The sequence below is a fragment of the Portunus trituberculatus genome, chromosome 44 (assembly GCF_017591435.1).
Source record: "Portunus trituberculatus isolate SZX2019 chromosome 44, ASM1759143v1, whole genome shotgun sequence".
NCBI lineage: Eukaryota > Metazoa > Arthropoda > Malacostraca > Decapoda > Portunidae > Portunus > Portunus trituberculatus.
The window spans coordinates 10,788,581-10,803,580 of NC_059298.1; the positions used below are offsets into that span (position 1 = coordinate 10,788,581).

The following is a 15,000-nucleotide window of genomic DNA, read 5'->3' on the forward strand; positions in this document are numbered from 1 at the left end:
AGCTTCGCAGCTTTTCCTTTGCCCAGAAAGAGAGGAACTTGCAAGGGAAGTGGCAGTTATGAAGCCACAAAGACAAACTATAGCTCTGCGTAATCCATTATTTGTTTTTCATCATCCAGAAAAGATGTTTGATGAATGTCCCACCGTAACTTCAATAGGGGGACCACAGGAAGGAAAGAGGGGCAAGGGACTGCTACATAGCTGATCGGAAAACGGTAGAATTGCCTGCCTTTCACTATCCTTCACTTATGAAGATCCCATTACCGCCTGTCCGCTGATTTCAGTTTTATTAACGGCGCCGACAGACACACCGCCGGCGCGGCCTCGGTGGAGCGAGGGTCTGCACAAAATATACGAGTATTGTGTTGTTTGTGTAAGATTTATGTATACAAAGCTCGTTTACATGGTGATCCTACTTTAAACCTTGATTTTACATGTAAATGTCAAGTTAGTTACTAGCAAAATGACCTGAACAGCGCTGCCTTCCTCGACTGTTTGCACAGTTGGAGGCTGGAATGTGGCGTTTGTTCCCCGTCACGCAGTGACCTCTGGGCCGTCGATCTGAGGAGCGAGGCCATGAAAATTAATCTAGTCTTAACTGTCACACAGCGCTATTAAAGCGCCTGACGAAACTTGCTAAGGCAGTGTTCAGCATTGCCGCTTCGTGTTGCCTGGAGTCTGCAGTTTCGAACGCTTGACAAAATTTATCCGGATTATAAAGAAAAAATAAGTATAAATAGGAATAAGTGATAAATGGAAAAAAAAACATTATTATCTCAAAGATTCTAAATGACTGATCCAATGGTTTCCTAAAATCAGTCATTATAATCTCTCTCTCTCTCTCTCTCTCTCTCTCTCTCTCTCTCTCTCTCTCTCTCTCTCTCTCTCTCTCTCTCTCTCTCTCTCTCTCTCTATATATATATATATATATATATATATATATATATATATATATATATATATATATATATATATATATATATATGTGTGTGTGTGTGTGTGTGTGTGTGTGTGTGTGTGTGTGTGTGTGTGTGTGTGTGTGTGTGTGTTTATAATATTTATATATAATACTACTGATGTAATTGGTGTGGTGCGGCGTGGGAGGTGTGGATGATGGACATTGGTCTCCTTGTTCTCGCCTTGAGCTGGTGCAGCGTGGCGGGGCAGCGGGTCCGCCACGCCCTCCACACCAGCCAGCAGCGTGTGAGGGGAAGTCTCAGTAAGGAAGTGATGCACTCACTGTACTCGCCACCACATGACACATCATCGTGCCTCGCCGCTGCCTGCATGGCGATGAAGTGGAGTGACTGTGTGATGGATAAGCCTTACACCTTTACTAAAGAGGTTGGCTGCCGTTTTTTGTTTATATATTTCTTTTTTCCTGAGTCCGTACAAGCTCTCTCGTAGTGACTGTTCTCGGCTGCCGCGCTGGCCTTGGTGGCTGTGATAAGGAGAGACATATAATTCAGTTTACAAAAGTGGAGCGTGTAATAGTCACATACTATCAGTAATTAACTAAATACAAGTGAGTGTAATTTTCTGCCTGGTTCATTAAAGATACAACCATAATGTGTAGTCTTTGAGGGACGGCACACGGCACAGGGAGAGCCACGGATGTGCCCCGCCCATAACACGAGACAATGTAAAGTTTATGTGACCCTTTGTGGATATTAGGAGGGAACTTCGCCTTCGTTTACAAGACTGGGTTATCATTGGTGGGTGTTAAGTTCAACGAGTTCAGTGAAAGGCAGTGGATGTGTTTGTATGTAATGGCAGGAAGTAGGATCTTCAATTTCCGATGGCCTGGAAGTTTTGCTATTGTTTTGCAGTACAGTAAAAAAAAAAAAAAAAATGAGCAAACGTTTTATCATCAAAGTCGTTGGCTCAGTAGAGGACATCTCATGGAAGGACAATCTCTGCGCGAGAGGACCATTGAGTGTGTTTAAGGTTCTTACCTGAAGGTTAGGACGCTCAATTCCTCTCTTACATCCTCACTATCCTGTATGTAACGCTTTTTTTTTTTTTTTATACCGCTGCCTCTCCATTCTTTTACTTATCTCTCACAGCCATACACACTCACTTTCACCTTTATCTCTCCTCCCTCACTCTGCCTTACTTTCCTTCCATTTGTTCACTTGGTCACGTCCTTTAAACTCACTGATTTTTACGCCGCTGCTTTGCCAACGTAGCCTTGCTGACTCATCCGAGGCCTTTCCCATCTATCTTTCAAGGCCTCAGGCAGTGGACCGTTTGTAAGGGCTTGGAAAGGTAGGTTCTTCTACATGGTCCATTTCCTTATCCTCCTTCCTCCCATGGCCTATTCTTATCTAGTTTATCCATTACCTTCTCGATTATTTCGGTCAATGTCAAACAGTAACATTGAAAAAAAAGGAAAATACTTTTACTTTCTGTTCGCTGCCTGTGGGTCTCTCGCGGATAAAAAAATGAAAGAATGTTAATCGGTGACTAGTTACTGAATAACTGAACCAAACACTGTGCATTTTTAAAAATTTTTCGAATTAAATGGAGGGAGGATGATTCGTTATTCTATAGACTACACAATACATGGCGACCGCGTAACAAAAGCAGCAATGTCTATTCTCGAATGTTGCTTTTGCGGTATCATGTAGTGGTTTAGGTTCGATTAGTTAGAGTGTGAGAACCTTGGGTGGGATGGTTGGGATGGATAGGGAGGTGTGACGGAAAGCCGTGTGAGAGCCAGAGCATCACAACCGCCGCCCCGCAGCATGCGTCCTGCCTGAGTCCTCTCCTTGTGGTGCTGTGGTGGGAAGCGTTTCTGTTTTTGTTCCCGTACTCACTGTTCGATTCTTAGTCTTCGTCATTCCGGCTGTGTCCAGGGTTTGGAACCTGAAGGTCAACCAGCAAGTTTACCAAGGAAACCTGAAGAAAATTCTTACTTGACGCAGTAATTTAGATTTCTTTTCTCTTACTTCTGAGAAATTTAAGGTAAACAAAGAAACATGGACAACAGTCGGGCGTGGCATCACAGCAAGAACTCAACTGTCCACGCAAGTCTGCTGCCCTTCACATGTCGCCTCCAGGAAGTGCGGTAATTTCACCTCTAGAATGTTTACTGCTACATCCTCAGCCTTGCCTCCAGGAAATGAGCATTGTAGTCACAGAGGCGCCCGCCCGTAGGCGGGGCTGCTACTGTTTTATTCCCTGAGGGCATGAGAAGTGCTGCTGTTGCTGGCAGTGGGAGTCGTGCGTCAGCGAATAGAGGAAGGGGAAGGGTCATCAAAGCCTCCATCCTTTTTTGTATATAGATTACTCCACAGCTGCACCGGTGCCGCTCACTACTCGTCTCAACAATACCTGGCGCTGAAACGTGTGTCTTGACTCCCACTAGATTTCGCAGAATGACAGTGTCTTATTGAACGAAATCCTATTGTCGTGTGGCTCCCAGGGAGGCCATAAAATACTGTAATGTCGCGTAAACTTATGGAGGGAGGTGAGGACTACATTCTCTAAGGCAGTTTTTGTTTTTAGAAAGCAAGTTATAGCAATGTATGATTTGTTATCAATAAGACGGGTAGGAAAAAGAAAGTAACGAGTAGAGTTCATCAGTGAAAGTATGGGTTGAGTAATGTGGGCGTTGGAATTTCAGCTACGTTACATGTTACAAAACTTCATCAGCTCTTCCTTCGTCTTTCTCTCACTTTTACAGCCACGTTCATTTCCTTTTGATCTACTCTGAAACACATCAGCGGCACAGCAAGCACCGTCTTGGAAGCAATATCACCCCAGCTCTGCAAAACGTCACATCTCTCCTTACTACAGTACAAAAACACTTCGGACCAGCCAGACAACATCACTCGTGTCGCTCCTGCAGCTGCACCTCGATCGCTGCCCCATAACGCCGCCGCCACCCAGCAATAGATCCCTGTGTCCTTCTGAATCCTGCGTCCGTCAGCTGGACTCGCCTCGCCTTCGTCATCTCGATCTCTGTTGATCTTCGCACATTTCCTTTCCCGTTTCTTATATATATCTGGCGTCTCTCTCTCTCTCTCTCTCTCTCTCTCTCTCTCTCTCTCTCTCTCTCTCTCTCTCTCTCTCTCTCTCTCTCTCTCTCTCTCTCTCTCTCTCTCTCTGCCACACATTTCCATTAATGTTGAGGAAAGGTTTCTCTCAAAAGACTGCATGAATTGCTGATTATGTTCTTAGTGAATTTTCTTTTTTTTTCTATTTTTTTGGGTAAGGAAAAGGAGGGAGAATAACTAACCCATGATCATTTCCACTAATTAGCGAAGCAGTTTTGCGAATGGAGGATTAGTAATGTAATAATGGAGGCGGAAATTATGCTTCTGGAAGGTATTGATGAGCTTAGCTAACGACGAGGTTTAAGATTCTGTCGAGGAAACATAGAATCAAATTGTTCCTTTGTGTTCCTCGGTAATAAATGTTAAGGGTGATGTGCGTACTGGCTTGTCTGTGTGTGTGTGTGTGTGTGTGTGTGTGTGTGTGTGTGTGTGAGAGAGAGAGAGAGAGAGAGAGAGAGAGAGAGAGAGAGAGAGAGAGAGACAAATGCGATGAGTGAGAGAGAGAAAGCAGCTAAGGAGAGTAAGAGGGAGACTTGGAGTGTTGCTCAGGTACGGCTGTGAGACCATAAGGACAGATCGTTGGCGGGCTTCAGAGTTTTCAAGGAGGCTGAGGAAAGCGTCCCCGGAGAAAGGAAGAAAAGGAAAGGACAACAAGCTACAGCTGCGCTTTATTTCCTCTATGCTTCAATGTCCATAATAAAGTAAAGTGTACGTACGTGTTCAGTTTGGAAAATTAATTCTTTTTACTCATGGTTGGTGTGTTTGACTCGTGTTGTGTTTACGTTTTCAGTTGAGCTATGGTCATGTATATTTTTTATTATTTCTTTTTGGTGTGTGTGTGTGTGTGTGTGTGTGTGTGTGTGTGTGTGCGTGCGTGCGTGCGTGCGTGCGTGCGTGCATGTGTGCGTGCGTGCGTGCGTGTGTGTGTGCGTGCGTGCGTGTGTGCGTGCGTGCGTGCGCTCTTGCTTGCGCCAGATTTATCATTCTTGTAAATAACAAAAATTGAACTTTATTGTATATCATGCAAAACATGGACAATCTCTCTCTCTCTCTCTCTCTCTCTCTCTCTCTCTCTCTCTCTCTCTCTCTCTCTCTCTCTCTCTCTCTCTCTCTCTCTCTCTCTCTTTTAGTATATCTCCTTTTATTCTTTTTCAACCTCCCTAGTTACCAATCTCATACACTCTTGCATTTCAGTACTCGGTGGACGTCAATGTTTCACGAAATAAATTAGCCTTGATGTGAATATAAAGTGTGATTTCTTTCCTGCGAAGAACCGTGGAGTGAATGAGAGGAGGAATAGTGTGCGTGGAGAGTGGAGAAGATGAGAGAGTGAGAGAGAGAATGGTGTACGAAATGTGGAGAGGATGCAAGGAAGAGTGGTGAGCGAAAAGTGGAGAATATGAGAGGTTGGAAGAATCAGAGGCGGCAACAGGAACCTTGCCTTGGAGCGTCGGTGGCAGGAAGGTGTCTGTGATGAGTGTTCTCGTGAAGAAGGATGGAGGAGGAGGAGGAGAAGGAGGAGGAGGAGGAGATCGAGGAGGAGGAGGAGGAGAAGGAGGAGGAAGAGGAGGAGGTAGTATCCTTTCTGAACGTAAAGTGGAGCCCCGGGGCTGGGTGATGCACGAGGAAGTAATGAGTTTCTGAGTTTCCTTTTTTTGCACTGCGTGAAGGACGAATTCTCTGATAAGGGAGGAGAAAAATATATCGAAGTGAAGTTTCTTTTTTTAATGAAAGAAGAAAGCGTGAGTGATAAAAACTAGATGGAATCATAACTGCTTTCTCTCTACTGAAAGAACTAAAAAAGCAGATTCCACCAAAGTAATTTGTACCCAGGGAAAAGATGGTAAGATTTTCCTCATTGATGAAGGGAAAGCCGGTGCCGGAAGGGAAAGGGGGAAAAGAGGAAGAGTTACAGCAGCTGAAGGTGGTAAATTCCGAGAGACTCAAGCTTAGCCTTTGTCCCTGATGGTGAAACTTTCTGTGCTGCGAAATAGGAGGCTGGTCAAGTTTCTCCTCCACAATGCCCCTTTAGGAAAGCAACTGGAGAGAGAGAGAGAGAGAGAGAGAGAGAGAGAGAGAGAGAGAGAGAGAGAGACAGACAGACAGACAGACATACAGAGAAGTGACGGTAACTTAACCAAATTGAATCAAAAGATCAAACGAGAAACCAGAAAGGAAATGAATTACAGAGAGAGAGAGAGAGAGAGAGAGAGAGAGAGAGAGAGAGAGAGAGAGAGAGAGAGAGAGAGAGAGAGAGCATATCATTAAGAGAAAGATACAAAAATAAACTAATAAATAAACAAACATGGAAGTCACACTCCCCGTTTCGTTCTCTTCAGTCAGTCTTAGGAGGAAGGAAAGTGAAATTGGAATGGTGCGCGGCGCGTATTGAAGGTAAGAGGTAACGAAGGTCTGAATCCGGCGCAGGTGTGAAGGAATGTGGGCCAGCCAGGTGAGGGGGAAGGACGCTGATGACGAGGCGAGTTTACCTGGCGAGGACAGGTGAGGGTCAGAGCGGGTGGCGTGGAGATGAGGTGACGAGGTGCAAGGTGTGCTGAGATCAGTTTTGTTGTGCGTCTTTAGTTAGTTTTGGTTTCTCGAGGTGGTTTTTGTTTTAATAATTAACATGAGGTACCTTTTTTAGTAAGTTCGTGTGCTACTTTTTTTTGTTTGAGTAATTACTGTGTGGTACTTTTGCTTATCGGTAGTTTTATAAGGTACCTTTATTTCGAAAGTTAGATTTGTTTTCTTGTAATTTTATAAGACTGTTGTTTTTTCAGAAATATCTTTTTAACTTTTTCATCTTTTTTATCACCTATATGAGGTTGTTTTGCCTTTCACGTGGCATATTTTATTAGCAATTCATGTTTTTTTTTAATCATATCTTTTTCCCTTTTAGACTTTCCAGTGCTACTTTTTTTTTTATTAATACGTTCCTCTTTTCACATCAGTTTTCCGTGGAAGTCCTTAGTTTTCAGTACCTCTTCCGCTCATGGCCTCCCAGCTCTACTCTCTGGGGCCATTTCCACCCTCACTCATGACCAGACATACAAAAGCATCCTACTCCGAGCCTCTCCCTCTCCCAGCTCTCCCGCCGCTCATTTCTGTCCCATACTCCCTCCCGCTATTGCTTTTACTATTCTTTATGTCCATCACTTCCTTTTCCTTCTGACCCCTTTTCCCTGCTGGCTTGTATATACTCTCTCTCTCTCTCTCTCTCTCTCTCTCTCTCTCTCTCTCTCTCTCTCTCTCTCTCTCTCTCTCTCTCTCTCTCTCTCTCTCTCTCTCTCCGTGAACCCAGTTTTTTTCTTTCCTCTTTCTTCCCTCCGGACATCACCTACCTCACCTCTCCCTTTTTAGTCCCTTTTATTTCCTTCAGTCTGACCCACGTGGGAGTTTAACCTCGACTCCAGTTGTTATCGTTGGCTTCTTATTTCTGGCTTTGTTTTTTATTGGCGAGGGTTTTGTTCCTGGTTTACGTGTGTGTGTGTGTGTGTTGAACTGGTATCATGTATTGCTCTCAGTTCAATTTTTATCGTGCTCGTTTGTGTTGATTAATGGCTAGATCTAATTTGGACCCGTGTACCGTTTTGCTGTTTCTATTGATGGCCTGGTTGATAGAACAGGAAGCGCACCTACTGTAGATAGATAGATACACAATAGAGGAAGTGGATGTATTTTTTTTTTTTATTTGATTGTTATTAGTCAAAACAAATGGAATGCTGTATTTTATTTTATTCTCTTGTATTTCTTTTTTTAGTAGATTAAGAGGTGATTCACTTAGATGGATGGATAGATAGATAAATAGGAGATAGATAGATACAGTAGGGAAAATATTAGCTTTTAGTTTGATAATTAGAAAAAAGGGAATGTTATCTTTAATTCCTGTATTTTTTTTTTTATAGATAGTACAGGTTTATATATTTATTTATTTTTTAAAGTTCGCATCAAACCGAGCATGTAGAAAGAGCAACCTCTCTATTTTTTTTCTCACATTGACTTTGATCGCACCCAACGATTACATCCCATTGTTATATTCTAATTTCCACGAGTGTCTCTCCTCGGCGACCAAGTCCACGCCTCATTTCCTCTCGCACTCAGTCCTTCCATCAGTCGACGCGCCAACTATTTTCCTCTTCGCTTTATCGATTTGGGTAATGGGCCATTCGTTACTCCCTACCCCACCTCCTAAACTTTAGTGATATCCCCCACCTGCTGCTCCTGCCTGCCTGCCTGTCTGCCTGCTAGCCCTCCTCCTCCTCCTCCTCCTCCTCCTCCTCCTCCTCCTCCTCCATTCGTCCCTCACCTCCAGAGGCCACAATCTTCCCTCATCATCATCGTGACTTTGGGGAGAAAGTTGATGATGGAGAGATGGAAGGCAAGGAGGGAGGAAGGAGGAGGCTGATGTGAGGCGCGCGTTGGGACGTGATGGATAGGAGAGCTGGGAGAAAGATGAGGCGTTGGGAGACCTCCAGTGCGATGGGACCTGGAGATAATGCAAATGAAATTGAATTATTATTATTGGAAGCAGTTGAAATATGTATATCTTGCGTTATATAAGGTGGAGTGTGAATGAATGAAGTAGGAACGTGAAGAGATAGTGTGACTGGAAATTAATTATTGGTATTAAGAGCGTTGGGAGACGACAAAAAGTGAATAGTGAATGAATTAAACAGTAATATAAAAAGATATGGATTAATGACGGTGATTATGTAAATGTGAAAGAAATTTATATCCTGCAGAACTTACAGGGACACACAAGTAGACCTCGATGATTGTGATAAGCTCCTGCTGAGATTGTACAGTCCTGAAAACAGATACGTAACAACGCATTCACTTCAATGTCCAGCATTTTCCCTGAGTTTCAAATCCTTTACGGTATTGAGAATTTCAGAGTTATGAAATATGAAATTAATAATGCTAGAGATTATCAACAATTAAAAGGCCTTTAAATGTGACAGAAAACGCATGACACAGTATCAGTTACTGAATAGAAGTTAGAAGAGAGAGAGAGAGAGAGAGAGAGAGAGAGAGAGAGAGAGAGAGAGAGAGAGAGAGAGAGAGAGATGTTGGATAGAATGGCGATAGTGAAATTGTGTTGTAACTGAATATTGTAATGGAATCAAACTGGCTATATCTGCTTTCGTTGTATTTTTTAAGCCTATAAATTATTCACTATACCCTTACAAAAAAAAAAAAAAACTTGTATCACTGTAGGTAACAAATGATACAAACATGAAGCACATCTAATATTTCTTCCAGTGTGTCATGCGGTGGTGGAAAAAAAAGCGTGTTAACATTTCGTTCTTCTCTAATGAGTCTCGTTTATTAGAATTATTTGCTTGGTTACGAGAGAACGCCGCTGGATCAGAGAGAGAGAGAGAGAGAGAGAGAGAGAGAGAGAGAGAGAGAGAGAGAGTATATATGTGAATAGGTGTAAATGTGTGTATTATATCAATGTCAGTGCCCAATGAGACTGAAAATGGCTTTGTTGTCACCATTTACGCTTTATTCCTTTTTCCTTGTGTCCCCCTCACTCTCCCTTTCACTCTTTCTCTCTCCTCTTGTTCCTCTTCCTTCCCCACACTCACTCACTCACTCACTCTACTCCCTCATATCATGGTGGAATAATAGGAGGACAGCAGTGATCACCCAAAAACCCCCTTACTGATGAGACCTTCCTTAGTCACCCTTTCATCCTTTCTACCTTCCATTTTGTCCTGTGTTTTCTGTTTCATCAATCAACATTATTATTTTTCCCAGCGTTATTACACATCCATTTATTCTTTGTTGTTTGTTTCATGTACCACTGTTTCATGTGTTTTTTGTTCTGTTATTCTTATTTCATTGTTGTAGTGTTTTTCCTTATTTTTTTTTTTTTTACGTTCTTTTTCTCTTTTATGATTGTTTTCTTTTCTTTCTTCTCCGTCTGTCTATGATTCTTTTTCCATTTTCCGTTTCTCCCTCCCACGTTTTTTTTTTTTTTTTTTTTCATTGTTTTCCTCTTTCTTTTTTTTTTTGTGTATCATAGGATAGTCGCATATTTCCTGTTACTCACATTCCTATGGTAATCCTTCCTGTTCCTATCTCGAAAGATTTTACCATGACATTTGTTCTGTTTCTCTGGTTCACTCTCTTCCCCTCCTGCAACAATCGCCCATTTTCTGTTATTCGTATTATTTCGGTGTCTTTGTTTACCCTTTACTTTATCCTGCTCTCTTACCTCTTTCTTTGGTCTCTGTTACCTTTGTCGCTCGTTTTCTCTCCCTCTTTCTGCAATATCGCTTTCCCTTTATCTGTATCCTATTCGCATAAATTGCTTTCAGCTGTTATCGACTCATCAGCATAAACCTGCAGAGGAGAAAGATAGAGAGGACAGGAGGTAGTGGTGGTGGTGGAGGAGGAGGAGAGGAGAAGGAGGAGGAGGAGGAGGAGGAGGAGGATGAAGAGGATGCCTATGATTGATGAGATGGGAAAGGTAAAAAGGAAATGATAGTAAGACAGAATTCCTTAGAAAGAAGGAAGGATGGGAAACCGGATAAGTGATGCTTCAGAATTGAAGAAGGAAAAGGAAAATGGAAAGCTTTCTTGTTCCCGCTGGAAAAAAGAAAGTAAAGTGGAGAGGAAAGTTTAATTGCGAGAGGATATTTTTTCTTAGATATAAAAGAGGCTAGAATTAAACATTCATATGCCTTTTGTATGATGCATTTGATGACCTGATGGATTGGTGTATTTTTCTGGCGCTGTATAGTTAGCATCCGTTCAGCTTTGTCTTTAGCTCAGTAGGTGTATTATGCATAACGAATGTTGCTACTGACCTTGTGTGACGACGAAATAAAACTGAAACTATTTTATTAGGTATGACAGCTGTATTTATTTATCAATTACAGGAAACACCTAATTAGTTTGAAAAATAAAGCAAACAAGATTGAATATTGAATTTATGAGTGTGTCATTTCCATCACATTCAATGTCATATATAAAATCTGCAATGTATTTAACTAACTAATTTTTTCTCCTTTTCTTCCACAATAAGTTCTTTGATTTTTTTATATTTATAAATACGGAAATATTGTGACTGTTAAAGATTTATTTCTAAAGACCTTAAAAGGATAATTTTTGTTTATGAAATATAAGAGAACGGAATTTCCATCATGCGTAGTTTATTTGTTTTGTACATGAACCTTAAAAGCAAAATAGATTAATTGGCAAAATACCGTTCTGCAATTATTCAATAAAGGCAATTGAATAACTATGAATAGGTGCTAAATTATTCACGTTTACTCGGAATTATGGGTGCAATATTCCTAATTTATTAGTGAGCTCTTCACGCTGTAGTATATTTCGAAGTACTTCCAATATTTCTGCACTTGTATATTTGTATATTTCTTATACTTTCCTTTTTATGGACTTTGATTTTTGGAACTTTCGTGAAAATTGAAGTGAAACTCACAGAACCACTCTGTCTGTTTCTGTAGTTCAATTTGTTCATGTATTATTGAAGATTTTTAAAATGAAACATTCGGGAGCACCGTTCTGCAGCGGCATGTGGAGGCAGAGTCGTGCTATTCATGTCATAACTATTTGGTTGTTTATTGTAATATTTCCCCGAAGCGTTGTATCAATCAACACTGTTTCAGAATCGACCGGAAGTGTGCTTCAGGCTTCATTTTCAGCTCACTCATTTGTCTTTCCAAACAAACATGCAAAATTTCAAGTTACATCCGTCCATGTCCGTACATGCGTTTCCTATCTCTTTGTTCTTGCCAAACAAACATGCTTCGAAAAATATTCAACAAAACAATATTTAAGGAAAGAATATTTTGCTTCCTCATTAAGAATTTTTTTTTCTGTTATTACATACATGAATAATTTCAGCCATGCAAGGAATGATATATGTGATATGATGGAAGTTTCCTTTCATTTATTTTCCTGTAACTCTTCTTTTTCCTAAATTCATGGTTTTCATTTATTTCTCTCCTCGCAGCACGATGGCGCTTGACTGTGGGACGATGTTCGCCAAGTACCTCCTCTGCTTCTTCAACTTCGTTTTCTTCGTAAGTACCTGGCTTTTAGCTGCATGGTGGGGTGGGGGTGGTGTGGGGGATGGGGATGGCGGAGAGATGAGAGAGAATAGATGAAACGGGAAACGGTGAAGTAATGTTAGTGGAAGAAGAGCAGAACAATTTTCTACTTTACTGAAACGTACTGCCGAGAGAGAGAGAGAGAGAGAGAGAGAGAGAGAGAGAGAGAGAGAGAGAGAGAGAGAGAGAGAGAGAGAAAAGCAAGCGTAATTCTGGGGAAGACCACTCCTGCATCACTTTAAAACAAATTTGTGACCTCGTTTATAGAGAAATGGAGTGGCGAGGCGGACAACTCATGGTGATTACGTATAGAACGACCTCCATGATGAACTGGCCAAGTGGAGGATTACATGCATGGACGAGAAAGAAAACCAACACAGAAAATAACTTTGAATATCCACCATTGTTGCTCTCCAATCAAAATACTACAAGATAGAAAAGAATCATTAGCATGTAGCATATGTTAACTTGAACGTGAAAAAAATAAAATCAACTAAATCATAAAGGAAAGGGACAAACTAGCTTTCCCTGTTGAGAGAGAGAGAGAGAGAGAGAGAGAGAGAGAGAGAGAGAGAGAGAGAGAGAAACTATTGGTAATCTATCGAAACGGAAGGGAACAGTGCCAGAACCACTGCAGCTGCCTGTACTGGGAGGGACACGCGATGGGAAAGAAAGAAAGAGTGAAAGGAAACTGGATTAGAGAAGGAAGAGGAAAGACACGGAGGAGGAGTAACGAGGCGAGAGGAGGACGAGAGAGAAAGCGGAGACGGAAGAGAGAGAGAGAGAGAGAGAGAGAGAGAGAGAGAGAGAGAGAGAGAGAGAGAGAGAGAGAGAGAGAGAGAGAGAGAGTTAATGGAATCCAGACGAGGTGCAGAGAAAAAGAGGAAAAAATAAAACGAAATTAATTAAATAAACAGAGAGAGAGAGAGAGAGAAAAAAAAACTCACCTCTTGGGGCGCCGCGTGTGTGATACTGAGAGCGACGCACGTTGTAAGAATAAAATAAAGGGTGAAGACACGCATAACGACTGATGAAAAATAAGACAGTTACGTTAATCACCGGAACGACCACGTATGTAAAATCTCATGAAATCACAAATAAAACACAATGCCCTGATTGAGTATCGTATTATTGGTTATGCAGCAATAAAAACCAACATTAAACACGAACTGATTGAAAGATAGAGTGTTATGTTATTATGTGATGATGAGGAGAGGAGAGGTAAAGAGAGATAAAAAGGAGACTGAAAGAGAGAAAGGAAAGGTGGAAAGGGTTAAGGAAAAGAGGGAAGGAGGGAAGAGAAAGAAGATGGTAAAGTTTTATTTCTTTTCCGATAACGCCCTCGCCGGTCCGGTTAAGCGATGTGGTCGCTTTGGGGTCTCGCTGCCGTAGATAAACAACCCGGACCGGCCTCGCTTTGTTGGGTTAATGTGTGGAGACTGCAAGACATCGCGAGGAAGGAGGGAGAGAGGACAGATGGGGAGGCACGGGGATTGTATCGGATAGGAGGAGGGAGGGGGAAGGAAAGAAAGATAGAAATGGGGGGGGGGAAGCCAGGATTGTATCGGAGGAAGAGAGAGAAAGAGGGAGAGGGAAGGAAACACGGGATGGAAGGGAGGGAACAAAAATATGGGAGGGACTGGGATTGTATCGAGGAGAGGGAGATAGGGAGTTGGAAGGAAATACGGAGGCAGGGACTGTGTGTGTGTGTGTGTGTGTGTGTGTGTGTGTGTGTGTGTGTGTGTGTGTGTGTGTGTGTGTGGTAAAATAATCCTTATCTTTTGTGATGCCAGGAATATAACTAGAAGACACCATTAATTCCCACTTCATTATAGGTCTCATGATAAGCTGTATCTTTTCAATTTTGTCTTCTCTTTTTTTTTTCATTATTTTATTGTAAGTTTCTGTTCATCTTTGTGGGAGGGTTTGTTATTCCTAAAACCTTTGTGTGTGTGTGTGTGTGTGTGTGTGTGTGTGTGTGTGTGTGTGTGTGTGTGTGTGTGTGTGTGTGTGTGTGTGTGTGTGTGTGTGTGTGTGTGTGTGTCGCTGCCGGGCCGAGCTGGGCTGATGGTGCCTCGCATTCTGTCGGCACTAACTCTCCTGTCGGGGACCACAATGGGAGCTGCGGGTGTCGGTGTGGGCGTGTAGGGGATTTAAAAGTCAGTAGTCAGAGCTGCGTGGAGCTGTACACGAATGAACAGAAATTTGATGTTTTAGGGTGTGTGTGATTTCTTTAACCCCTTCAATACTGGGACTCATTTTCCCTGGAGGTTTGGGCACGATTAGACGATTTTATTAACATTAGGAAGGGTCTATGGAGGTCAGAAGATTAATGGCCAGAGTCCTTACTTTTATTCCCACGTAATTTTCTGAAGCTGCATTAAATCACCAAGTAATAAGCAGAAAGGATATGAAAGTGCGTCATGCATGGTACTGAAGGGGTTAAAAGAGGCCAGTTAAAAAAGACATAGTGATAAGATATGTTGTAATTTAACTGGGGTTCCTTTGTGGGCAAGTATATCAATACACGAGGTTTATGAGATTTTACAATGTCTGTCTGATAAGTGCTTTCTGTTGTGTCTCTGTTCTTTCCACGCTCTCCCGGAAACTCAACTAATAGGAGATTAAAGATGAACTGTACTTGTTCTCCTTTCGTTTTTCTTTCTAATTTCACTCGTTAATCTTCTTTTCCTTCATTATTTTTAGTTATAATTTCTCTTAACTTTTCATTTATTATAGCATCGTAAATGTTTATAAATTTATCTTTATCTATTTCTTCTGTAGTCTCTCTCTCTCTCTCTCTCTCTCTCTCTCTCTCTCTCTCTCTCTCTCTCTCTCTCTCTCTCTCTCTCTCT

At 41.9% G+C, this 15,000-nt stretch overlaps 1 protein-coding gene across 9 annotated transcripts in view; it reads left to right on the plus strand.

Moving 5' to 3' along the window:
• The window catches only part of LOC123519071 (CD151 antigen-like), a 202,982-nt gene that overhangs the window by 131,529 nt on the left and 56,453 nt on the right, over positions 1–15,000 (plus strand). For all 9 annotated transcript variants that reach the window (XM_045280248.1, XM_045280249.1, XM_045280254.1 and 6 more), the window contains one exon: positions 12,049–12,118. In XM_045280248.1, the coding sequence (XP_045136183.1) occupies positions 12,053–12,118 (66 nt within the window). In that variant the 5' untranslated portion in view covers positions 12,049–12,052. The remainder of the gene's footprint in view (positions 1–12,048; positions 12,119–15,000) is intronic.